Here is a 26,214-nt window from a genome sequence, read left to right on the forward strand (position 1 = left end):
GCGCGGGGGGGGGGGGGGGGTGGAAGAGCATGTGCACCAGCAAGAGCTGGATACAGAGAGGAAGGAGCACACGGTCCCACAGGGTGAGGAGGAAGGCAGGGACACCCACTCACCTGCCACATCAAACTCGACCTCCAACACGACCTTGTGGGCCAGCGCCGCGTCCCGCAGCAGCTGGTTGGCTTCCTCCATCGTCCCGTCCTCGGTGGCGATGCCATTAATGGACAGGACACGGTCACCCACCTGCAGCAGCCCACACCTGAGTCCCGGGTGGCCACGCAGAGAGAAGAAACTGTGTTACCATCACGGAGGACAGGCACGCCATGCAGGGGCGGGCGTGGGGCGTGACTCACAGCTCTGCCCTGTACCAGCTATAGATCCTCAGGCCATTTACCATGTGACTCTGGCTGAGGGAGTGAGCTTGCCAGGCCTCAGCTTTTCTGTCTGCCCCAGGGGATGAGGCCGTGCCTTAGGAGATGTGCATACAGAGGACTCTGACTTCAGACAGACATGGGTTCAAGTCCCAGGTCACTCACAAGCTGCATGACCCTGGGCCAATGAATCACCTTATCTGCCTCGGTTTCCTCATCTGTAAAGTGGGGCTGATGATGCAGCGGATGGGATGGTGAAGTGAGATACACTTGTGAAGCCAGGCTCGGCGTGTGACTCAGTTTCCCCGGCTGTCTGTGAGCCCCGAGTTGGAGAGCGGTGGGCCCAGTGGGGTGGGGGAAGCTGGCTCACCTCTCTGCCGGGCTGTCGGGCTCAATGAAGCGCACAAGAGGAGGGGAGGACAGGGTCTCTGTGGCAAAGATGCCACCCTGGAGCTGGAGACCGAAGCCGGTGAGGGGCCCTCCGCAGAGCACGACCTCCGTGGTTTCCGTGTGCACGATCTGCCCCCCTGGCCCCACCGTGCTGGAGGCCAGTGACACTGCAAGGCAGGGGGCATGGCTGTTCGGTGAGCAGTCCCAGAGAGCCCTTCTGGCCAGAACCAACCCATCCCTGGGCTCAGGGACCTGGATCAGCCAGGCAAGTGAGCGGGCCAGGGCGTCGCAGCCCATTCTGGGCAGCAGTCTCCTCATCTGAACACAGGGGGTTCCCACCCAGCAGGGCCATGACCAGGATTAGGGAGACCGCTCCCAGGACTGCTGTGTCGCAAAACAGAGGTTCCAAGGACATCAATGCTGTTCCGATGCTGTTATCACACCACAGTACATAGTATGCTATTTTTGGTAACGGCTTTATTGAGATACTATTCACCTACCATAGTATTTCAATTTCAAGCATACCACATAGTGTGTTTTCGTATATTAACAAAGTGGTACAACCATCAGCGCAATCAATCATAGAACCCTTTCATCACCTCAGAAGGAAACCCCGTTCCCTTCAGCCAGTGCTCCAAATCCTTCCATCTCTCCGGCCCTCAGCAGCCCCCGATCTATCTTCTCTGTGGACTTGCCTATTCTGCACACTCCCTGTAAATGCAATCCTATGTGGTCTTTTGTATCTGCTTTCTTGCACTAAGTGCCATGTTGTCAAAGTTCTCCTTTCTAAGGCTCACCAACATCCCACAGAATGAATATGCATATTTTCTTTAACCATTCGTCTTTTTTTCTTTTTTCTTTTTTTTTTTTTTTTTTGAGAGAGAGAGAGAGCGAGAGCGTGCAAGCAGGAGAAGGGCACAGGTAGAGGGAGAGAGAATCGCAAGCAGGCTCCATGCTCAGCAAGGAGTCCAGTGCAGGGCTCGATCCCACGACCCTGGGATCACTATCTGAGCCAAAATCGAAAGTTGGCTGCTCAACCAACTGAGCCCTTATCCACTCATCTCTTGATGGACATCTGGGTTGTTTCCATCTTTTGGCCAAAATGAATACTAGTGCTATGAATATTTGTGTATAAGTTTTTGGGTGGACGTGACATATATTTTCATTTCTCTTGGGCATATACTAATGTGGGATTGCTGGGTCATATGAAAATGTTATATCTGTTTGATATATTATGTTACTTAATATATTTTGTTTTATATTCCATATATAAAATATACCTGTATTACTAATAGGAATATTGGATATCATTTATTAAATATAACTTAATATATTTAATTCTATTATGACTTCTATTATGCTACTGTCTATTACTATTTTGTTATATTTTATATCACACATTACAATATGTGTCATATATTGTATTGTTGCATATGTTTTATTACTATATTTATTTTATTCTCATAGTTAAGTCCCTAATTATAAGAATGGTGCTTGGTACATAGGAAGTGTTCAAAATGTTTAACTAATTAATTGTTATCATCAATAATAATAATAACAACACTTTATTAGTCGTCCATCTTAGGAAAGGGAAAGGTAAAGGGGTCCCAAGAGCCCTCAGCCTCCACACGCCCCTGCCTATGAACAGCATTTCTGAACCTTTTTACCTACACGCCTTCAGCTTTGTTGGTTGACAAAGATGTATTTTATCTCTCATCTGACTCTAAAATCTGTTTCCATTTTCACCTTGGCTTCCAGGAAGCTCATAGCCATATTTAGATTCTTTCCAGGGGACTTGTATTCCTCTTTTCCCTCACCTGGTTCAATTCCAAATGGCCCAGTTTAACCTTCAGTCCTTCCTGGAGGCCTTTGCAACTCACAGAGCAGAAGGCTAGATAAACTCTCTGCATCAACAAAGGAAGGACTTTTCCCAGGAAAGACTTCAAAATTCTTGGCCTTCTCGTGACTTTTGCTACTTCCACATGTCTCCTGCATGATCATTCACTACTATCTGTCTTTACATTTATTCACTTTTTAAAATACTTACACCTATATTTCAAAAGGGAACTACATATACAGTGATCGTAAACAGAAGTTCCTATGAACAAAAGATAAGTAGAAATATATATGTGTGTGTATATATGTGTGTATGTCTATATGTCTACATATATACCAAATGTGAAAATTATCTCATACTGGATGGCTAGTCTCAAGCCTACATGTCTTTGTCTCAGGGGAAATACAAAATGTCAGAGAAGCAGTAAAGAAGTAGCCACACCACACTCACACTTTCTGCTCGAATGGATCAGAATGAATCCAGAATGAAAGAAAGTGAAAGGGAGTTACTGCAAGACCTCTGTACAAATCTGAAAAGGTAGCCTTTCCTCAAGGCACTTTGTGGTGAGGTGCCTCTTTGATGGTGAGTCCCATCACCTGCTGGGAATTTTCCCTAACACAAATACAAGACTACAATGTACAAAGTAACTGGCGCTCGTCAGGTGCGTCCTTGTACACTGCACAACCATCCAAGGAAGCCTGGCGTACCACTCATGCTATTTAACGACCCCATAGACACACAACTGGGGCCCTGCCCCAAATACCCTCATCCTGCAACAAATCTCTCAGGATCAGGCGTACAAGTTGCCCGGAGAGGAGGGAAGAGACCATGGCTTACTTACATGAGCTCTTGTGTTCCCTTCTTCGCTGCCTCCTCCGCCCCATCGTGGTCCGGGGGCTCATGGGGTGGGATCCACGGGGAAGGGTGCTGGGGTTGGTGCAGGTAAAGGCATGATTCATGGTCGGCGAGGAAAAGGGAGTCGAGGACAAGGCTGGGGAGATGAGAGCACAGCCCTGTGAATCCCAGAAGGGCCCTCGCCTGTCACACACTGGGTGCCAGACAGCCACCCCAGCACAGGGAGATGGGGGACGCATTCCCCCTTTCACCTCAACCACCGGCTGTGTGACCTCAGGCAAGGCTCTCCCACTCTGGGCCTCAAAGACCGCAGGGTTTTCCCGGAGCTGGTGAAACCCAGCTGCTAGGAATAGATAGAGCTCATCTCGTCACTAATGTGCTAGGTAATGGCAGGCAGAGCCCTCATTTCTCGGAGTCTTGGCTTCCTCCCCTATGAAACATGCACAAGCCACAGTAAGTTGGGCACATTACATCGGCTCTGGTCCTGGCCAGCAGGCGTGGCCCAGGTGGGCGTCCTGCAGTGGCCGGGCCGCGGGCTGTGGCAGGAGAGCACGCAGGGGTCCCAGCGATGTGGCTGCTCACTCCTCTGCACCTTCACTGTGACCCAAGGAAGAGGAGAGAGAGGTGTGGGTGTTAGGGACTGAGCGGGTCTGGACTCACCATGCCCCTTTGGATGCCAGGCTCCCACGTGCAAGATAAGTGAGGAAAGCAGGACCAGACAGCCCGAGTTTCCCCGGAGCCAAGCCAGGCACTCAGACTGCACTCATACGTCCTGAACAACCCCACTACGTGCCTGGTATTGTGCTCAGCGCTCAGCCAGGCAGCAGTGAGGATGGGAGGCCTCACTGCCCATCAGCTTTGAGCGGTGCAGCGGGCAGACACCGCGGGGCCCCTGTGCCTTTGGGATCTGCCGCGGTGCTGTGGCCCGGGAGGCCCTGGCCAGGGGCTGAGCACACGGGGGCACTAGGGCTGGGCTGTTTCCACCCCGCGCTGGGCTCTCAGAGGCAGCCTATGCTGCAGGGCGGAGGAGCTGGCCGAGGTTTGCTCACACCTGCATTGCAGCCTGACACTGCTCTGGGTGGCTTGCCCCCCAGCCAAACTTCCACAGGCTCCTCTGCCCCCCCCCCACCCCCTGCCAGATGAATTCTTTGTATTCTTCATCTGCTTCCTACAGGCCTCCAGGGATCCTGCCTCCCCCCTACCCCTGCCCCACCTGATCTTCCAAACCCACTGCCCCAGGTCCTGCCTTGGCTCCTCCTTCTGCTGGGGGGCATTGGGGCTCCAGCCTCTGGTGCAATGTGTCCGTGTCCATGGATGGATGAGTGAGAACCTGGCCAACCCAGCCCAGTGACTCCACCCCCTATGCAGCACCTCCCTCCCCACACTGGGAGGGCACACAGGGCCTGAAACCTCACTTCTCTTGAGCCTCAACTACCACTGGGCAGTGGGGCAGCAGCAATACTGAGCTCAGGGACTTGTCCTGGAGATGAAATGGGGGGCCCTGTGGGAACCTCCAACCCATAACAGGTGCTCCCTCCATGATGTGAGAAAGGGTGACTGCAGTTCAAGCCCCAAAGCCTCCAGGATCAGGCCCTGGCTAGGGCTTGATGCGGCCTTTTCAGACCCTGGCAGAGACCACAGAGATGGACCCTCCCCAACAGCTCACTCCCCACATTTCATTTGGGGGATTTTTCTTTCTCTCCCAGGTGGTCAGTCGGGCGTGCAAAGGATGGGGTGGCCCAACTCCATCCTTGCCCACACTGTGTCCTGAGGGCTGGAATTCACACCCCAGGGCTGCACTCCATGCTCGACCTCGTTTAACCTCTCCTAAGCCTGTGCACCCAGGGTCCCCACTCCCATTTACAGATGAGGCGACCGAGGCCAAGAGATGCAAAACACCTGTTCGGCTGGGGCAGGGCTGGCATCTCAACCCAAAGCCCAAGGTCCGGAATGCTAGAGGCACTTGCTGGCCCTGAGCTGGAAGCAGCCTCCTCCTGGCCACCCTGTACCAAGCTCAGCTCTGCTCTCCAGCCTCTTGGATCACCCGTCTCCTCTGCTCTTGGACTGCCTAGCACCAGCCCCCTGCTCTCTGGGGCCCCCTGACTGACTGGCTGCCTCCTCTGGTCCTGCTGAGGACCCTGAACTGAGCCCCAGATCTAAGCTCTGAGGAGCACAGATGGACTGTCCCCTCCTTTGCTCTAGCCTTTATATTTCTATTAATACAAAGAGTGATGGAAATCGCTTTGGGATACCCATCCCAGCAGACTGTCAACTCAAACATTCCAGTTGTCTCTCTGCCCAACCGGCCCAGCGTAGGATGCTGCGCGGGAACAGATGTTTGTTCCAGGAAATGTTAGCCTGCCCAGGGCTTCAGTCCCAGGCCTCTGGGACCCTGTGCGATCCTCCCCATCAGCCCTCGGTTTGGGTCCTCAGACCCTCCCAAGGGGACCCACCTGCCTCTGATGGTTTCAGGGGCCGCCGACTCTGGGGAGCAGGCAAGATCTCTAGCCGCACTTTCTCCGACACGTTGGCCAGGAGCTTGGTGGCCTCCAGCAGCGAGCAGTGTTCCGTGCTAGTGCCGTCGATGGACAGGATGTGGTCTCCAGCATGCAGGGCTCCGCTCCTGGCCGGACGGGAGAAGGACAAGGGAGGCTAGTGATCCAGAGAGAGCTCCGGGCGGCCTCCCCTCTGCACCCCTGGCCTCTACGGCGGCACACCCAGCGTGCCTCACCTGTCCACCACACTGGCTGGCTTGATGCGGTCAATAGTAATGACTGGCTTGTTCCGGTGGGAGCCGGTGGTGAGCGAGATCCCCAGGGCGGACCCAGGCGTCTTGGTTATTTCCACGATCAGGGGCCCCGAAGCATTGGCCACTGTATCTGGCACATGAGAGAAGAGAAGAGTATGAAATGCAAATACGGAGTGCTTGCCTCCCCAGCCTCACTCTGCTATCTCCACTTAACCCTCACTGCTGGGGAGGGATGACTGTACCCCTTTTACAGATGGGGAAACGGAGACGTGTGGAGGTAAAGGCCTTGTCCAAGTTCACACAAGCACTTGGCGGTGGAGGAGGGTCAGGAACTCAGCTCTGTGTGCTCTGACTCCAGGGCTCTGCTGGACGACACTGGGCTCACATGTGTGGACAGCCTGACACTTACCAGCACCACAGTGCGTGTTCACTACAACCTTCGCCCATCGCAGAAAATGGCACCCCCATTAACCCCACCAGTGGCTTAAAAATGAAACCTTGCCCCTTGTGCTCTCAGCCTCCCCTCCCCCGGATCCATGTCACCGTGTCCAAATGTCAGCAAATCAGACCGAACTGACCTTCACCGTATTTCCGTTTTTGTGTTTTTTTTTTTTTATGGCAAGATTGCATTCTTTTTTTTTATACAGTTTATTGTCAAGTTGGTTTCCATATAACACCCAGTGCTCATCCCCACAAGTGCCCTCCTGCATGCCCATCTCCCCCCTTCCCCCCTACACCCATCAGTCCTAAGTTTGTTCTCAGCATTCAGGAGTCTCTCATGGTTTGCCTCCCTCCCTCTCCCCCACTATTTCCCCCCTTCTTCTCCTCCTTGGTCCTCCATTAAGTTCCTCCTAATCCTCCTATACGTGCAAATATATGATATTTGTCCTTCTCTGCCTGACTTATTTCGCTCAGCATAACACCCTCAAGGTCCATCCATGTTACTACACATGGCCAGATTTTATTCTTTCTCATTGCCATGTAGTATTCCATGGTATAGATAAACCACATCTTCTTGATCCATTCGTCTGTTGATGGACACGTACGCTCTTTCCATGTTTTGGCTATTGTTGAGAGTGCTGCTATAAACATCGGGGTACATGTGCCCCTATGCATCAGCATTTCTGTATCCCTTGGGTAAATTCCTAGCAGTGCTATTGCTGGGTCATAGGGGAGTTCTATAGTTAATTTTTTGAGGAACCTCCACACCGTTTTCCAGAGGGTTGCACCAGTTTACATTCCCACCAACAGTGTAGGAGGGTGCCTGTTTCTCCACATCCTCACCAGCATCTAGAGTTCTCTGATTTGCTCATTTTAGCCACTCTGGCTGGTGTGAGGTGGTACCTAAGTGTGGTTTTGATTTGTATTTCCCTGATGAGGAGGGATACTGTTTCATGTGTCTGTTGGCCATCTGGATGTCCTCTTTGGAGAAGTGTCTGTTCATATCTTCTGCCTATATCTTCACTGGGTTGTTTGTTTTTAGGGTGTGGAGTTTGGTGAGTTCCTTATAGATTTTGGATATTAACCCTTTATCTGATATGTCATTTGCAACTATCTTTTCCCATTCCGTAAGTTGCCTATTAGTTTTATGGATTGTATCATTTACAATGCAGAAACTTTTAATCTTTATGAGGTCCCAATAGTTTATTTTTGCTCTTGATTCTTTTGCTTTTGGGGATGTGTCAAGTAAGAAATTGCTGCATCTTCACCATATTTCCTGAATGTGACCCGTCTAGGGCACCCAGCCTGGCCTGGCAACCATCACCTCTCTCCTGTAGGCTTTCCCAACCTCTCCCTCATTTTTTTCTGTAACGCCACTTACTGCTATCTGACACCTTCTGTATTTGATTCATGCTGTTTACTGTCCATCTCTCTCCACCAGGAGGTGAGCTCCGTGAGAACAGAGACCTTGTCTGTACTGCTCTCACCTGGATCTCCAGCACCTCAAGCAATGCCTGGCACACAGTGTTTATTGCCCAGAGAGGCTCAGAGAGGCTAGGTGACCAGCCCAAGGTCACAGAGCCTTTGCAGTGGTGAGGATTTGTGTCTGCTACCCACCCCCCTATAAGCCCTGGGCCTCTTTCTGCCCTAACCTTAGTCCTCAGACCCCCAACTCACCTGGGATGGTCACGTCATACTCCACTCGGAAGAGTGCCTCATGGCTGCACTGCCACAGCGTGGCCACGGCAGCGGCGTGGCTGGCCCCGTGCAGTGGAATCCCATCAACACTGAGCAGCCTGTCACCCACCTTCAAGGAACCTTCCCTGCAGAGAAGGGTCTGATTAGCCAGCCTGGCCTCACACAAGCACCGGGCCCAGCCCTGCCGAGAGGGCACTAGGAAAGGTTGGGGCACAGGGGACACAGAAGGGCAGGCAGTGGGTGAAGGAGAAAGGGAGGGAACAGGGAGTGCAGGAATGTAGAAGGGAGTCTATGGGAATCACTGAGGAGGGCAGGGAAAGGCAGCTGGCACCAGCAACCAGCTCTGACATCTCCCCACTTTCTTGGTGCTTAATAAATCCACAGTCCCGGCTCAACCCTAGAATGTCTGAGTTAGGGCTGCCCCGGGGATGCAGGAGAATGCCAGGGCTCAGAAAGGACACCAGCCGTGTCAGGGCCACACAGCATCGGGGCAGGGCCTCTGCGGGCCTCATGCTGCCCGTCATGAAGCCCCCTCTCCTCTCCCTGACCCCACTCTGGCTTCTCAGCCGTGATTCTGGCCTGGTGACAAAAGCGCCTGGGAAGAAATTCAGCAGGCGCCCCAGGAGAGGGCCTGAGTGGGGGTTCACCTCGGTTTGGGTCAAATCTCCACCCTGGAATGCTTGCCCCAACAGGTGGCCAAAGCTATTCTGGGAGGTTCTATGAATAGCTCCTCACAGCCAATGTCCCAAGAACGGGTTTAGATTTCTGACAAGGCCATTCCAGGCTTCTCTTAAAATGGCCAAGACTCTCCCACCGGGGAGGTCAGGGGGCAGGGGGCCGGGAACTGGATGTGTTCCTCTCCCACATTCTCATCTCCCTGCCCTGCCTGCTTGGCCTTCTGGGCTGTGCTGAGGCCGAGACAGACAGGGTGGCACAGCAGGACTCCAGACGCTGCTGTTACCGAGACCACAGTGGCGCTGCTAACAGTACCCTAAGATCTCACAGCAACTCGTAGGGGCTGCAGTATGGGCCCATTCCACAGATGGGAACTCTAATGCCAGGGAAGGGAAGAAGAACATAATGAAAAGGCTTGCTTCCCTCCCCACCCCTGAGACAGGAGGATGTTGGGGAGGAAAGAGCTTGGGGTCTCTCCCGTTTGGAATTGAGTCCCGCTCCACCAACAAGTCCAAGTGCCTCTGAACAAGGGGTGTCCTCTGTTTGAGCCTCAGTTTGCTCATCTGGAGAATGGGCACAATGGTTTCCAGTCTGCCTTCTTCACAGGGGAGCTGGAGATAGTCAGGGCAGGGGAAGGCTGTATGGTTTCTTCTGGTTCAGGCTCACCTGTCTGCAGGGCCGCCAGGCCGGACGTAGGTCAGGACAAGTGGGCGGGTCTTATGTACATCTTCATGGGCACCCCCTGGACAGAACTCGACAAGAGTCATCAGTCATCTACCCACTCTTTTCCTGACACCCAGAGGCCCTGACTCAGCCCCTAGGCAGGCTCCCTCAACTATTCTAGGACCTGTCCTTGCTATTCACAGGCCCTCTTAAACATACCAACCGTAAATCCCAAGCTGGGACAAAACATAGGGAACATGATCGAAATCCTCTCTTAAATGACTTGCTTCCCCTCCTATGATCTAATCCTATTTCCCTTTTTGCCCTGGTTGCTAGGCAGCTCCAGACTTTGTTCTCAACCTTACTCCCAGCAATCATGCACACTTCATTGCTTGGTAAATTTTTCCATTTAACATTTGACTTTAATGGTCCTGAGTTCTTTAAAGCCAGAAGCAAGAAGTGATCTATCTATCCATATACTATAGATCTAGATCTATATCTCACTAAAGCAAAACATGTGCTCACACATGCAATTAGCATTAGCCTCCTTCCCACCCCTTGGCCCCAAGTGTGATTCTTACACTGACCTCTGAGGACAAAGCCAAAGCCATTGCCCTCCTTGTACAGGGAGACATCCACTGTCTTTGTGATGATCCCCGGGTTGTTCTCAGGGGCTGGGGAGAGATAGAGGGCTCCTTTGAGTACCTCAGTCACACCACCAGGCCACAGACATACCCAAAGCTCATTCTGGGAGAAGTGGGTGACCAGTCACAGAGATTATAGGGAAGGCAAACCTCCCCCAGCCCCAATTTACAAGGGATCCTTCACCCTAATTCCCACTTTATCCCCCACATAGACAGAGGTTGGCCCATCATGGCTAAGGGCTCAGGCCAGGGTTGAATTCCAGCCATTCAAATCTCACGACTTTAGACCAACTTTGAAAATTCAGAGCTGGGCTAAGCCCTTGCCCACTGTACTCAGTGCAAGCTGCGAGGGTAAAGACACCAGTAGGGCAGGGAATAATGTTTTCAGCCCCCATTCCCCAAACCCTCCCCATCTTAAATGAAAAGCAATTGGATGCTAAATATAAAACATGACAACGGGTTATAAGCAGGGCCCTGCACCTCCCTGCAGGTGCAGGTGAAGTCCCTGGTGCGACGTAGGCATTTGGGGCCAGTCTTCAGGTCCCGCCCACCCAGCCAGTCCCCACCTCCCAGGTGCTGGTGGGAGGGAGCTGTATCTACCCACGACTAAGGCAGTGGAGAGAGTTCCCCGTCCAAGGGCACCCACCGGGCGGGGGCAGCTCATACTCCACCTCCAGCACCACGCGCTCGCCCACGTTCTTGAGCAGAGTGATGATCTCATCGTGGCGGAGCCTGGTCAGGTGGATCCCATTCACTGACCGAATGTAGTCACCCACGTTCAACAGGTCACTCCTGGGGGCAAGGAAGCCAGAGCACATGCGTAGGGACAGGCGCCGACATTCACACCCGCTCTTCTGTTCAATCCTTGTGATCTCTGCATCCCCATTTCACAGATGGGGAAGCTGTGGCTCAGAGAGGCCCGACATCACCCAGGGTCACACAGCGAGCTAGTGAGAGAGTGTGGGTTCTAACCTGGACCAGGCCTGGCATTTCCCCCAATGCCGGCCCGCCCGCTTTTCCTCCTGTTGCCCTCAGAGTTAAGGCCCTGACCGGCCCAGAGGGGCCTGCAGAGTGGCTAGATCATCTCCTCCTTTGCTATTTCCTAGACTTCTCCCTGGATCCTCACCACCACTCTTCTGTTCACTGGATGCTTACCGACGCCTGCCCCGTGTGAGGCCCAGAGACGCCACAGCGGAGTGGCTCCCCACTCTCCCCAGTCTCATGGAACTAGTGATCCAAGGGGGCCGTACAGGTCAGGGGACAGGGAAATCCAGAGCAGTGTGTCCAGAACTGGCTGCAGGGCCGTGTGAGCAGAGCAGAGCAGCCACCTGGGCCTGGGGTCCCAGAGGCAGTGTGGACGCATGAGCAGGAGTCTGCCAGTGGGGACAGGCCTCCTGGGGAGTTAGCTGCACGTGTGAAAGCAGGGAGGGCCTGGTCAGATGGGACGCTGTCCTGTGTCAGCCCCTCATGTGAAGGGGAAGAGACGAGCCCGGGGCCTGGGATTATAGCCACCACCGGAGGCTTCCCTCCGAGGAGCGCTCGGGTGCTCCCAGACACAACTGGTCATTTCCCACTGGCCCCCACCCCCTTCCTGCCGCGCCCCCCAAGCCCACTCCTCACCTGGCTGCAAGCCCCCCTGGTCTCAGGTTGGAGACCCTGGGCTTCCCATCCTTGTCGGTGCCCCCTGAGATGGTCAGGCCCAGTGTGCTACCTTCCTTCTTGGTCAGCTCCACCACGGTGACCCCACGGAACTCCTCTGTCAACAGATGGTGGGGGAGCGGTGAGTGGGCAGTGCGGTGCGATTCCAGGCCCCCAGTTCTGATACGAGTGAGACCGACAGGGCACCTGGCTGCAAAATGCTGGTAAGATGATCACCTTTCTACACAAAGAGGATCAGAGAAGTTAAGTGACTGGCCAAAGGTCACAGAGCAAGTTATTGACTGACCCCCAACTCTGAGCCATCTATGCCTCCAGGACAGAGTAAGAGGAAGGAGAAGGAGAAGAGAGGCTCCTTACCCGGGATGCTCTGTCTGCGGCATGCCAGGGCCACATCGGTCCCTCCTGCATCCTTACCCCCTTTGGAGTAAGGTCCGTCATCTGCAGACAAGAAAGAGAAAAGGCCCTGAGTTCCATTTCCATGCAGGTGAAACCTTTCTGCCTTGGGACTCTTCCGCTTCATGGGTGTGACCTGTAAAAGGGCTCCTTCCTGCCACCAGCTCCGACTGGGGGCGTCCTCCCGGTCTCTCCCCACAAAGGAGGCTCCATCTCTGCTCTTGGGTGGAAATAACCTTCTTCTGAACACCCACCATACACCGGGAGCTTCACAGCCATCCCGCAAGTAACCGTCTCCACAACACACTCCACTGTACAGACAGGGAAGTTAAGGCTCCACGGGGGACAGCTCAGGCCACAGTCACACAGCTGGGGAGTCGTGCCATCTGGATCAGGACACCCCCCTGGGGGCTGTGTTTGCACAGTCGCCAGGACTGGCAGCTCTCTCCCAAGCAGACCCCTGCACATGCGAGGCAGGGCTGACCACGAGCCGACTCCGGCATGAACAGACCCACTTAGTGCTCCTTCCTGAAGACTGCGCTCGATCATTCACAGTTCATATTTTCAGACATTCTACACAGCCAGAGAGAAGTTGGCCTCCTTTAGCTTTACTTCTAGAAAACATTCTCCTACTATTTCCTCAAGTGTTGTTTCCTTCCCCTGTCTCTTACGACATGCCTACTGGATATTCTGTGGGACTTCCCATTCCATCTCCCATGACCTGTCACCCATCTACCACATTTCCTAGTTCTGTATCTCTCTGGGATGTGTCTCATCTGTAGTAATGCCATTTTGCCTTTTTAATGCTTTAAGAAGTTTTTCACAGATTTCAAACACAATGAAAACAGAATTAGTCCAATGCAGAGGTTTTCAAAGCATGGTCCCCAGTCCAGCAGTACCAGGGTCCCCTGGGAACTTGTCAAAAATGCAGATTCTCAGGCCCCCACCCCGAAGATGCGGTAAAGCAGAAACTTTGAGGATGGGGGGGTTCAGCAATCTGCATTTGTACCTGTTTTAGTAGATTAACCTAGCTTATATTTTCATCTATTTTTAAAATTTTATGAACATTAAAATTCTTTGTGGTATGCTCGTCTCTGGGTTTTGAGAAATGTGTCCTGACCACCACGACCAAAATTTGGAATATTTCCATCACCCCCAAAATTCTCCTTTGCTGCCCCTTTGTAACTGGTTCCTGCCTGAGCGTCAGCCCCCAACTACCACTGATCTGTTTTCTCTATATATAATTTTGGCTTCCCTAGAATTCCATATAAATAGAACCATACAGTATGTGGGCCGTAAGTCTACTTTCTTTTACTTAGCATAATCATTTTGGATTCGCTCCCATTTTTCCATGCATCAGTAATTTGTTCCTCTTCTTTTTTAATTAAAAAAAATTTTTTAATGTTTATTTTTGAGAGAGAGAGACAGACAGACAGAGTGTAAGCAGGGGAGGGTCAGAGAGAGAGGGAGACACAGAATCCAAAGCAGGACCCAGGCTCTGAGCTTGCTGTTAACACAGAGCCTGGTGGGGCTCAAACTCACGAACCATGAGATCATAACCTGAGACGAAGTCGGATGCTTAACCAGCTGAGCCACCCCAGGCGCCCATTTGTTCCTCTTTATTGCTGACTGATGTTTCACTGCAGGGATATACCTGTTTGCTTAGCCATTCACCTGTTGAAATACATTTCCACTCTTCCCAGTCTGGTGCAATTTCATAGGGAGCCATAATAAATATGTGCATATGGAGTTTTGTTTGAACATAACTTTGTGATCCGCTTGGGTAAACACTCAGGAATAGGGATTCTGGGGCATATGGTAAGGATGGGGTTAACTTTGCATGAAACTCTGCCAAGCTGGTTTTCAGAGTGGCTGCACCAGTCTGCGGGTCCACCAGTAACGAAAGAGGGGTCTGGTTGCTTTCACCATTGTTTGGCAATGCCAGCAAAGCCAGGGTTGGTTTTGTTTGTTTGCTTGTTTGAGTTTTAGTCATTCTAACAGATATATAGAGGTTTCTTACTGTGTTCTTACTGTGTTTTTTTTTTTAAAGACTTTATTTTTAAGTAAACTACACCCAACAGGGCGCTCAAACTTACAATCCTGAGATCAAGAGTCAGGTGCTCTCCCTGACTGAGCCAGCAGGTGTCCTTCTTATTGTGATTTAATGCACACCTCCCTAACGATGTGGTACCCTTTGCCTTATCTGCCATCCATATACATCTTCATTGGCAAAATATCTATCCAAACCTTTGCTCATTTTTAAATTGGGTTGTTTTCTTGTTACCAATTTTTTTAGGTACTCTGGGTTCCTTTGTCAGATGCAATAACTTGTGTTTTGCAAAGGTGACTCTCTGTCACACTGAAGTCTGAGAACCACTGGTATCATGAATCATCTTTCCCCAAAATCTAGTTTTAACAATTATTAACACATTGTCATATTTATTCCATGTATTTTTATCTATGTTGAAATGTTTTAAAACAAACTCCAGACATGATGAAATTATGCCTCTATTTCAGTATGCATTAAAAAAATGGGAATATATTTCTTAAAAAGCAAAAATACCATTATCACACCTTACAAAATTAAATTAATTCCTGGGGCATCTGGGTGGCTCAGTCAGTTGAGTGACCGACTTTAGCTCAGGTCTTAATCTTACGTTTTGTGAGTTCGAGCCCTACATCAAGCTCACTGCTATCAGCCTGTCAGCGCAAAGCCTGCTTTGGATCCTCTGTCCCCCTCTCTCTGCCCTCCCCCACTTGTGCTCCACCCAAAGTAAATAAATATATTCTTAAAAATTCCTTAATTACCAAATTACTAATTAAAATATGTATTCCATATTCCAATTCTCCCAATTCCAATAAGTTTTTAATTTCAATGAATACAATTTTGGTTTTGGAAAGCTGTGTTTGGTTCATTTGCCTATATCCTTGTCATATGTTGTTCTTTCCTGATCTATTGCACCTTATAGGTCTCTAATAATTTTAAATCTTTCAATGTTCATCTATTACTGAATTTTCTATTATCTCAGACACTTGAAAGGTGTTTCTGCTGTCTGGGAGGTCTGATGACTCATGGTGAACTACTTCCTTGTGTGTTCAGTAATTGTTGGATTGTGAGTAATTGTTGGATCTCTCGAAGGGTTTGATCTGTGGGAATTCTATTCAGCCTCGTGGAGGGCAGGTCCCTCCAGGGTCCAGAGAGAATTTGCAATTCCTTCCCCTCAGTGCCTGCCAAGGCACTATTTATAGAGATGTTGGCTCAAGAATTCTGGAACAGGGGAGTTGTGTGAATTACAACCTTCAGCAGATACAAGGGGCACATCTTGGAAACCCAAATCTCAAGACCTAGTTGAGACAGACATGCTATCTCCTTGGTAGATAAATCCCCACTTTCTCTGAGGGTATATCTTTTTAAAGGTTCTGGCTTTATGCTGGGGTGTGAGCTCCAACTAGGCAAGGTATAGGGGCATCATCTCCTGTATCCTTAAGCTACTAAAACCCAAGCCTTGGGTACCAGACCAGCAAGCACCTTCATTCCTACTGCTACCCCAATAAGGAGGCTTATCAGCCTACACACATTCTGCTGGTTGTCAGTTTTCTCTTCATTTTTTTTTATTAGAAATGTGCTGAATTTACAGATCAGTTTGTGGACAGTTGACATCTTTACAATAACAGGTCTTCCAATCAATGAGCATGGTCTTATCTATTCTTTATTTTTGTCTTCTTTAATCTCTCCCAAGAATATTGTGTACTTCCATGGACAAGGACCATGTACCTCTTTCATTAAATATATTCCTAAGGGTACCTGGGTGGCTCAGTCGGTTAAGCATCCTACTCTGGCTCAGGTCATGATCTAACAGTTTGGGAGTTCAAGCCCCACATCGACCTCTGTGCTGTCAGCTCAGAGCCTGAAGCCTTCTTCACATTCTGTGTCTCCCTCTCTCTCTGCCCCTCCCCCACTTGTAATCTGTCTCTCTCGGTCTCTCAAAAATAAATGTAAAAACTATATATTAAATAAATGTAAAATATATGTATATTTTCCTATATATTGTAATATGCATATATATTCCTAGATAATATGTTTTAATGCTATTGTAAATTGGATTGTTGTTCAAATTTAATTTTCTAATCATTTGTTGCAGATACAGAATAACAGAGTTGATTTTGTATACTGATCTTTAAAATTCCCGTATTAATTCTAATAGTTTATCTGTAGATTCTCTGGGCTTTTCGGTCATCTGTGAAAAATGACAGTTGATTTCTCGCTTTCTAAATTCCAGACTTTTTATTTCATTTGCCTTTTTGCACTGGCCAGACTTCCAATGCAACATCGACAGAAGTGGTTACAAAGGCTGTCCTTACCTCCTCTTCAATATACCCCCTTCATTTCCTAGGAGTTTATCTGTGCATCTCAAAGGAGTTGGAAGCTGGAAGGTTTCAGGTTACCTGCTCTGTGATAATGCCAGGAGCCCTAGCTCCCCTCAGTGCCTTCTTGACTCAAACACTCTCTCTCCTCTATGCCCTGACAGGAGAGGGGAAGGGAGCTCACGCATCAGGCACCAACCATCCACACCATACCCTGTAACTCATTCGCTTCTCACGGGGGCCCTGGGGGGAGGTAGGTGTTACCATCACTTTCACTCGACAGATGAGAAAACCTGAGACTCAGAAGGGCAAAGTCCTTGGCCAAGGAAGCCTTTGCAAAAAGTCAGGACCTGACCCCAGGTCCTTGCCCATGTCACCCCACATTCCAGGCCCCCTTGACCACGTCATTTTTTTCACACTCCTTCACCAGGCCCTTCCTCAGCACCAGACTGGGATTGGCAAAGACAACTGGCAAACCATGAGGCTGGCAGGCTCTCCCATGGTGACTCAGGGGCCACCCCTCCAGCACCAGACATGCCCCATGGGTGATGTCTCAAGTCTCAGGCCTCACGTGAGCCTGCACACACGCCCACCTGCCTTTGAAGAGCCCTCCTGCTGCCCTCATTCAGGCAGCTCCAGCCTGGACCGTGGTAAGGGTTCAGCCCAGCCTGAGCGCAGACTCTGGCTTGGCCATTCATCAGCCATGGAAAGGCCACTCCTCTCCCTGAGCCTCTGGCCATGGCAAGACTTGACTCACAGCACCCATCTTCCCTTCTCCCTCCTCCGTGGAGGTAGAGAAAGCAGAGTGGAAGAGGGATTAGCCCCCTGCAAGGGACAGAAGCTGGTATCCCATCCCAGCTGGGTCCTTTTCAGATCAGGGTTTAGCACAGGGTAGAGTCAGGCTGGGTCAAGGTCAGCGCTCAGTTAGAATCCGTCAAACCACAGCAGGTTTCTCAACCTCTGTACTGTTGACATTGTTTCTGCTGGATAATTCCACAGGGTGGGGGGTTCCCTTCTGCACCATGTTTAGCAGCGTCCCTGCCCTCTAGCCACTAGATGACAGTAGCACCCCCCCCCTACTCATGACAACAAAAAATGACTCCAGACATTGCCAAATGTCCCCTAAGGGGGCAGAAGTGCCCCCCCAAACCATCGCTGCTCTAGAGTCAGTGTGGGGCTCAGGCTGGGGCTCGTTTGGATTAGCATGAGGTCAGGGTCGGAGCACAGTCAGGACCTCAGGAAGGTGAAACCCTTCACCACCTGCAGTTCTAGCCACTGAGAAACTACCCAGCTCCCCCATCACTCTCCTTTTCCAGACCAAGGCTAGGTTCCCTTTCCTTGCCAGAAGGTGGCAAATAACAAATCAGATAGTAGTTATGCCCAAAACCATTCCCAGGGCCCCTGGAGTTGGACCCCCAGCAGCTCTGCTCACTCCCCACCCCCCTTGTTCACACCAGCCACCACCAACTGAGGCAACACACCATTAAGTATAATGCCTCCCATAACGGCTCCCTAATTTGCTCTTCATTTAGATTCAACAAGATGTTTCTGAGCTAATAAAATTAAAAAGACTGGGTTCTATCAACTCTGTGACAGTGAACATGTCTGGCATTTCATGTGGGCAATTCTGTAATTAGAATTCGTCTGCTCTCCCGCAAATGAGATTCTGTCACTGGAAAATCCCTGTCTCCTGGGCTGTCCTAGAAGGACCAGAGATTTGCTCCCTGGCTCCAGGTTTGATCCCAGGGAGGGAGCTGGGGGGGAGGGGAGAGATCATCTCTTAAGGAAAGGACTGGAAAAGCAAAGGGTCAAGTTCACCGAATTCAATGCAGTAGGATCCCAAAGATTAGAGCAGGAAACAAGGGAGGGTTAAAGGTGGCATTCTGAGCCCTGATATTAAAAACAACATATCTAGACACCTCGAGTGAGGAACGGTGGGAGCCCCAAATGCTGGTGCTGAAGCAGAGGTTGTAGGATGCTGGCCCGAATGAGAACACCCATGTCCTGGGGTGTCTCTGTGGTGTTCTCCATGTGTGCCTTCCACACGGCCACACCCCGATATTCAGATTTTGCTCCACTCAACTATGCGGGGCCAAATCGGCCTACAATGACTCATCGCTTGGGCCAGAGGTGTGGGGTCCACCTGTCTCAACACTGAGTGACCCAAATTCCCTCCTTTCTACAATTTTTTGTTGGTGTTGGGCTCACGCTGTGAGCACCTCTTTCCTGGCTGCCAGGTGTGCTGCAAACTGAAATCCGTACAACTGTGTGCCAAGAGCCAGTGGGCTTGAGAGGGGGCTTGAGAGGCTCTTCTCTAGAAGAGGGGTGTGTATTTTACGGCGTGGCCTGGTGACCTCTCTCGGAGACTGAGGCCACTCAGGACAGCAAAGTGCGAGATAGAGTCTCCTAGGTATCCAAGGCCCCCTACCATATTCAGGAAAGCACCAATGAGAAAGGCTACAATGTTTCCTGATGTCTGCTCAGCCACAGTGCCCCCACTTTCATGAGCATCCCGGGATGGGGGGAAACTGAGGCAGCATTCAAACCAAGAATCAAGGCAGGGCCAGAATTTTCAGTTGGCTGTGTGACTCGAGTCTCTATTTCTCCATCCATAAAATGGGGGTGTATCCCCCCACTGCTGGCTCTAGCCAAGCCAAGCCAGCTTGAGAATTTGAGGGAATTATTTATAGAAAATTCTTTGGGGGTTCAGACCCCGGCCCTCCTCCCTAACAGAACGTGCTCACTCTCTCCCGGTCTGTCTTTTTTTTGTTGTTGTTCTGGGACTTGGTAATTATATGCTTAGAGATGAAGGCTTTTCAAAAACATCTTTCCCACCAATTTTCAGCTGGAAACGTGCATAAAAACAGAGATATTTTTATCCGCGTGTTTCTTTTTTCCTGTCTCCTCCTTCCAGCAATGGGCAATTATGAGCTTTTGCCTTCAGTCAATCCATCGTGTAAGAACTCGCTTCAGAGGGAAATGCATTTCCGCAGTGAAGCCAGCCTGTCCCGGCAGATGCGGGCTGGCCCATCGGGAGCAGAAGGGAGCGAGGACATGAGGACAAGCAGTGCCCAGCAAAGCCTGTACACCTGGTCCCTGCCCCACCAGGGCGGGTGGGTGGGTTTCTTTTTTATTTTATTTCTCTTGAAAGCTTTGCTAATTTGCCTTCATTAACCCCGGCTCTCTGGGGCTCTCTGGGGCTCCGGGAGCTATTGAGCTTTGACAAAGGGAAAAGGAAGTCTGCCCCTGGCCAGGCTGCCTGTGCCAGGATCCCGCCTAAGCAAGAAAGGGGCACGGGAGGGCGGGGCTGCAGAGTCAGCCCACTGAGGCTGGTTCTGTGGGTCTCCAGGAGGGAGCGTTCAGCATGTGAGGGGGGCCACTGAGAAAACAAATGCTGAGAGGCTCAATCTGTGGGGACCAGGAAATGACTGTGTGACAGCTAGCCCCCAACAGGGCCAGCCCAGCCCCACACTGATGAGAAGGGGGCCCCCACTTTCCCCAGGGTCCAACCTTGACTGTACTCAAGTACAGTACTCAGTGGCCCATTGCCAGCCCTGGGGCAGCAGCCGCTCGCTGCTCCAGCAGGTCACCAAGGGATCCACCAGTCCCAGCTCCACTGTCCCCACCTCTGCAGGCATTGCTGGTCCAGTGGAAAAAGGAAAGACGGACTTTGGAGTTAGGCAACTTCAGATCCTGACTCTAAACCTTGCTGCCAGCTGGCTAGGGATCTGGGACAAGCCACTTCTCCCCTCTGAGCCTCAGGTTCCTACTCTGCACAGTGGGGGTGCGAGGGCCTGCCTCCTAGGCTGATGTGAGGAATCAGAGAGTGTGGGGTACACAGAAGCCATGAAACGCGGGAGTTCTTTCCCTGCCCCCATTCCTGACCTTGTTAGAAAAGTTTTCGCAGATTGATAATGATAACAACTCATTTTGATTAAGTGCTGGGTGTTTTGCTATGCACTTTATAAGCATGATCTCATGTAATCCTCACTACCCTCTGAGATGGTGTGATCACTATTCCCGTTTTACAAAGGGGGAAACTGAGACACAGAGAGGTTAACTGACTTCCAAGGGTAAGAAGCAGGGTCAAGATTTGAACGCAAGCCGTGTTCTATGAACTTTAAAATGATTACCACTTTACAGGCACCTGGGGAGGGCTCAGTCTTGTTAAACATCCTACTCTTGGTTTTCAGCTCAGGTCATGTCTCATGGTTTGTGAGTTCGAGCCCTGCATTGGACTCTGTGCTGACAGAGGAGTCTGCTTGGGATTCTCTCCATCTCTCTCTCTGCCCCTCCCCTGCTTGCACACACGCGCTCTCTCTCTCTCTCTCTCTCTCAAAATAAATAAATAAACTTTTAAAAATTATTACTTTATCCTCATGATAATCCTACGTGGTAGGTGCCATGATCATTACCATGTTAAAGATGAGGAAAAGGAGGCCCAGAGAGGTTAAGGGAACTGCCCAGGGTTACACAGCTCCTAAGGGGCATGTTTGTGGGCCCCCTCCAGCCTTCTCCTCCCACCCCATTACAGTCTTGGGGAGACTCAGGGGTAATGCCTGAGGCCCCGAGGCCACTCAGCTCCAGGCAGCAACCCCAGATCCTTTGGGCTCTACTCACAGAACGATGCCCCTCCAACCATCCCGGGCTGGACCAGGTCAGATTGCTGGAGGGAGGTGGGTGCATCGGTCACAGGCTGACCCCAAACCCCGGAGACGATGAGCCTCTGCAGAGGCTGGCCTCCCACAGAGAGAGAAGCATGGGAAGATCAGCTTGGCCACAGGGTGACCCCTCGGTCTGTTCAATGCACATTTTTAAGGGAAACCAGAAATATGCCAGCAGATTTTAAAAGTAGGTGCCAATTCACTTGCTGCCAAGAACTGAATAAAAAGAACACGAGAGAGAAGTGGTAGGCCTGCACTTTACTTGCACTAGCTGAACTCTCTGGAGAGCGTCGGGAAAGAGGCTCCCCAACCGCCTCATTTCACAGGTGAGGAGACGGAGGCCCAGAGAGGCCACTCAGCTGGTGAGCTGCGGAGGAAAGACTGAGTCCAGGTCTTTCTGGCCTCTCAGCAGGCCACATCCTTAACCCTCGGCTCTGCTCTCTCCCTGTAAACCCAAGGCTGAAAGACCACAAAGGAGCAGCACCCGAGAAGCCAGCGCCAGGCTCCAGGGAGCCCCAAATTAGCCCCACAATGCCCCCTCCATGAGGGGTGTAGGACCCCCGGCACTGGCCCTGGAGCCAGGCTCAGGCTGCCATCCCTGCTGTGGCCATGGTGCCCCCGATATCTTGGGCAAGCTCATGTCAGGCCTCGGTCCTCTGCCTTCTGGGTCTAAGCTCTTGTCCCTCACCCTGAAAACAGCAGTATTGAGGAGCATGACTCTCACACTGAGTCACCAACGAAACCGTTTTATTTCCCGACAGTGGCTGCCTAGAGCAGTAAACACTCAAAATTCACTCCGTGAAGAGTAAAAGCAAACGTTCTTGCCACAAGTGATAGTCACTTGGCCTCCCTGACTTTGCCACATGATACTCGTCCCTCTGCCAGCTCCCTCCACTCCAGGTCATGGGTCTTCTTGCTGTTCCACACACCAGATGCTGTTCCATACACCAGATGCTGTTCCACACACCAGACTCTGTTCCATACCAGATGCTGTTCCATACACCACTGTTCCACACACCAGATGCTGTTCCACACACCAGACTCCGTTCTACACACCACTGTTCCACACACCAGATGCTGTTCCACACACCAGACGCTGTTCCACACACCACTGTTCCACACACCAGACGCTGTTCCACACACCACTGTTCCACACACCAGATGCTGTTCCACATACCGCTGTTCCACATACCACTGTTCCACACACCAGATGCTGTTCCACACACCAGACTCCGTTCTACACACCACTGTTCCACACACCAGATGCTGTTCCACACACCAGACGCTGTTCCACACACCACTGTTCCACACACCAGACGCTGTTCCACACACCACTGTTCCACACACCAGATGCTGTTCCACATACCGCTGTTCCACATACCACTGTTCCACACACCAGATGCTGTTCCACATACCAGACTCTGTTCTACACACCAGACGCTGTTCCACACACCAGATGCTGTTCCACACGCCAGACTCATGCCCACCCCACAGCCTTTGCATCAACTGTTCCCTCTGCCCAGAATACACTTACCCAGACATCCACAAAACCCCCTCCCTCACCCCCGTCAGGAACTTGTGGGAGTGTCATCCTCTCAGGAAGGTCTTCCCCAGTCAGCCTGTTTGAACTTACCCTGCACCCCCCACACCTCCCGCACCTTCCATACTCTGTATCTTCTTCTGCACTCAACAGACCTCACTGTTTTAAAACCTTAGTGATCTCATCTTCCTATCTCATCCTTACTTTCTCCCTCTGCCCACTGGGATGTCCGCTCCAGAGGGCTGGGGTGTTGGGTTCTGTGTCCAGCAAGGAAAGCATGGCATATAGTAAGTGCTCAGTAAATAATCTGCAATTCAATTCCCACTTCCAGAGTAGGAGAATAGGGATCAAAGAAGTGGAATGAGTTGTTCAAAGTCACAGAACCAGGAAGAGGCAGAGCCAGGGTGCAAATCCAGGCCTCCCTGGCTCCACGCTGTGGCCTCTGTGGTGGAGGGCCTAGGGCTGCCCCGTGGAGGAGGAGGTGAGGCCTGCTGAGGCCCAGGCAGTTATGGTGAGAGCCCCTCAGAGGAGTGGGCAGCCTAGGCCACAGCAGGACGACCCTCCCCAGCCTCCACGACATGCGTGCTACCCTGCCTGAGGCTTCCCAAGTCCTGGTAGGACAGCCAGTGCTCACTGTGGCCCAGCAGGCCCTGGGAACAAAGATCACTCTGTGGCCAGGAGTCGGAGTGGGGTGAACACTGGGAGGGCTGGGGGTGGGGCTTCCTGCTAAAGTCCCCATCCAGGCCTCCAGTGTACCCAGACCTGGTCACATCCCTTTCCACAAGGGCTTAGGGTTAGCAGGTGGCAAACAGGGCTCCCAGCGCATGTGCAGGCCAGAGTCCATCGGGGGCCGAGAAAGGGCCCTGGGCAGTGCATTCCACAGACGGCGACCCCAAGCCTGGCTTTCGCCAAGGAGCTCTGCAAGTGGCCTGACTTTTTACAGCCTCAGCCTCCCCTGGAAATGTGCAGGAGGGGCCGCCTGTTGGCTATCCTGGTCTCCCCTGCTCCTGGGGAGGCTACATGCCCAGGCCTGGCTGGCCAATCAGAGGCCTAGTGATTGTGCAAGGGCGAGCATCTGATCCAGGCTGGGCCCACAAGAGCTGGCCCCGGGACATTTGCTGGAAATATCAAAAACAAGTTCTCTTTCCTCAGGGATGACTGATCTAGTCGACCTTAAGCTCAAAGGTTATGGGGCCCTCTAGGCACCTCAAGGAGAAGTGAGAGTCTGCCTGGAAATGAAACTTGCCTAAACCAAAGCAGAGACACAGGGTCCTAATGATGGTAACTGAACACCTGGATCCCACCACGCCTAAGCACCATCTTTGGACTTTTCTTAAAAAAGAAAAAAAAAGCCTTAGTGTTGACATCAACTTGGCAGATGTACTGGAGAGGAGACTAGGGTGGGGGTTGCAGTAGTGAAGATGGGAATCCAGTAAGTCAACAGAGGGAGAAAAAGCCAGGTAGATCAAGAAGGGCCTTGAATGCCAAGATAAGGAGCTGTGATCAGATTTGAGTTTTAGCAGGCTCCCTCCCTGGGCAGGATGGGAAAGTGGGCTGGAGGCTAGAAGGCCAAGGAAGAGACTGTGGCAAAGGTCCAGGCAGGCAATGCTGAGGCCTGAGCCTTGGTGGAGGCCACAGGCCCATGAGGCCCATGAGGTGAGGGAAGACACCTTCCTCCAGGGGAGGTCTCCAGGGCACTGCTGCCTCTGTGGCTCTGACCACTGGAGGACAAGGTGACCCCCCTCACCTGGGCCTTAGGTGGGGAGGACAGATATACCCAGGCCAGGAAGGCAATGCCTCCATTTACAGTGCAGTCACTGGGAGGGAGCCAGGGCAGACCACATGGGGTCTCATCCCAGCTTTGCTACTTCTGGCTGTGTAGCCTTGGACAAGTCATTTAACACCTCCATGCCTCAGTTTCCCCACCTGTAAAATGGAGAGAAAAAACAGTACCAAACTCACCATACTGTGAAAAGTAAATGAGAAAATGCAGAGAAAGAGCTTAGCACAGAGCCTGACACTGAGTAAGATCTCAACAGCGGTTAGCTACATTATTCGTGTTGGTATCTAGGGTCTGGGGGTGACCCTGTCCCTTCCCCTTGCCATGGGTGGGGGGTGGGAGCCGAAGTTCACCGCTATAAAGTCCTCCTGGCTTGGCCACTGCATGTAGCTGTGGGGCCCTGGGTGGGCCACCACCCCTCTCTGAGCCTGTTTCTTCACTGGTCCATTAGGACCGCAGCCCCTACCCTCAAAACGGTTTCAGGGAGGTACCATCAAGAGTATGTGGAGTGTGGGAAGGGATTGACAGGGGTAGTCCCTGGACACCGAGCAAAGGATGACCAGATCCCAGCTCTTGACAAGCTCAGGTTGGGGCCGGGGTGTGTGTGGTTAGGGCAGGAGCAGGGAGAGGAAAGCAGCCGGCAGGGGAAGGCTGGAGAGACAGGCGGGCGGGCAGACGGACGGGGCAACCCTTCCCACGGTGCCCGTCCTGGGCCCACTGAGGAACTCGGCAGCTGTGTGACACCTGCCCCGCTGCATCCCCAGAGCCCTGGGGCTTCCCAGCCAGACCCTGGGCCAGGATTTCCACCCGCCGCCATGAGGTGCAGCCTCCTTCCTGCTATAGAAGCTCCCTCCACACCACACTGAGCTCAGCCTTTGCTCTCACATCTCTGGGCGGGGAGCTCATGCCCACCAGCTGATGCCCATGCAGAGGCAGGACGCACCTCCCCGGGGCACCTGTGGGTGCCAAGCGCTGCCCTCTGGAACTCCAGCCTGCCTGCTGCCCCCGCCATGTGGGACAGGGGACAGCCCAGTGGCTTCAGTCCCCTGCGGCAGGACAGCAGCCCTCTCTGGGCCCACCAGGGGCCAGGTGTCCCAGCCCCACACTCTCTCTAGGCTCTGGGTCTCCAGGGGGTGGCCATCGCACTCTCTTCTCTGGGCAGCCGTTCCGGAGGGCAAAGGGTCCAGCCCCAGCACTCTGCCAGCGGGTCCCCATCACTCACCCGCCTCTCTGGGGGTCTCCCGGCTGAGCCCACACAGCATGTCTGCTATTGTCTCCTCGGCAGCGGCTGCCCACCAACTCCCTCGGGAGCCACACTGCTCGGCCCTCCCTCACCCTCCCCAGGGAGGGGCTGTGGGAGGGAGGCTCACGGCTCCCACTGGCTGGGCACGGAGTCCACCCACCGCAGCGGGAGGCTCTCTGCTTAAAGGGGACACGGCTACCATATAGCTGCCTCTGAGATGTGGTTCTATACACCCCCCTCTGGAGGC

The 26,214-nt window shown here is 52.2% G+C and overlaps 1 protein-coding gene across 1 annotated transcript in view; it reads right to left on the bottom strand.

Moving 5' to 3' along the window:
• Positions 1-26,014, bottom strand: part of GRIP2 (glutamate receptor interacting protein 2) — a 42,809-nt gene extending 16,795 nt beyond the window's left edge. The window contains exons 1-13 of the mRNA XM_039254961.1: positions 25,947-26,014; positions 12,340-12,420; positions 11,944-12,079; positions 10,970-11,115; positions 10,267-10,353; positions 9,683-9,758; positions 8,321-8,466; positions 6,185-6,332; positions 5,907-6,076; positions 3,925-4,050; positions 3,440-3,589; positions 742-928; positions 114-259 (exon numbers count right to left, since the gene is read on the bottom strand). Coding sequence (XP_039110892.1) covers positions 114-259; positions 742-928; positions 3,440-3,589; positions 3,925-4,050; positions 5,907-6,076; positions 6,185-6,332; positions 8,321-8,466; positions 9,683-9,758; positions 10,267-10,353; positions 10,970-11,115; positions 11,944-12,079; positions 12,340-12,420; positions 25,947-25,986 — 1,639 coding nt within the window. The 5' untranslated portion in view covers positions 25,987-26,014. The remainder of the gene's footprint in view (positions 1-113; positions 260-741; positions 929-3,439; positions 3,590-3,924; positions 4,051-5,906; positions 6,077-6,184; positions 6,333-8,320; positions 8,467-9,682; positions 9,759-10,266; positions 10,354-10,969; positions 11,116-11,943; positions 12,080-12,339; positions 12,421-25,946) is intronic.
• Between the last annotated feature and the right edge of the window lie 200 nt (positions 26,015-26,214).

This window comes from Hyaena hyaena, unplaced genomic scaffold (genome assembly GCF_003009895.1).
Source record: "Hyaena hyaena isolate Hyena2069 unplaced genomic scaffold, ASM300989v1 scaffold_501, whole genome shotgun sequence".
Classification (NCBI taxonomy): Eukaryota; Metazoa; Chordata; class Mammalia; order Carnivora; family Hyaenidae; genus Hyaena; species Hyaena hyaena.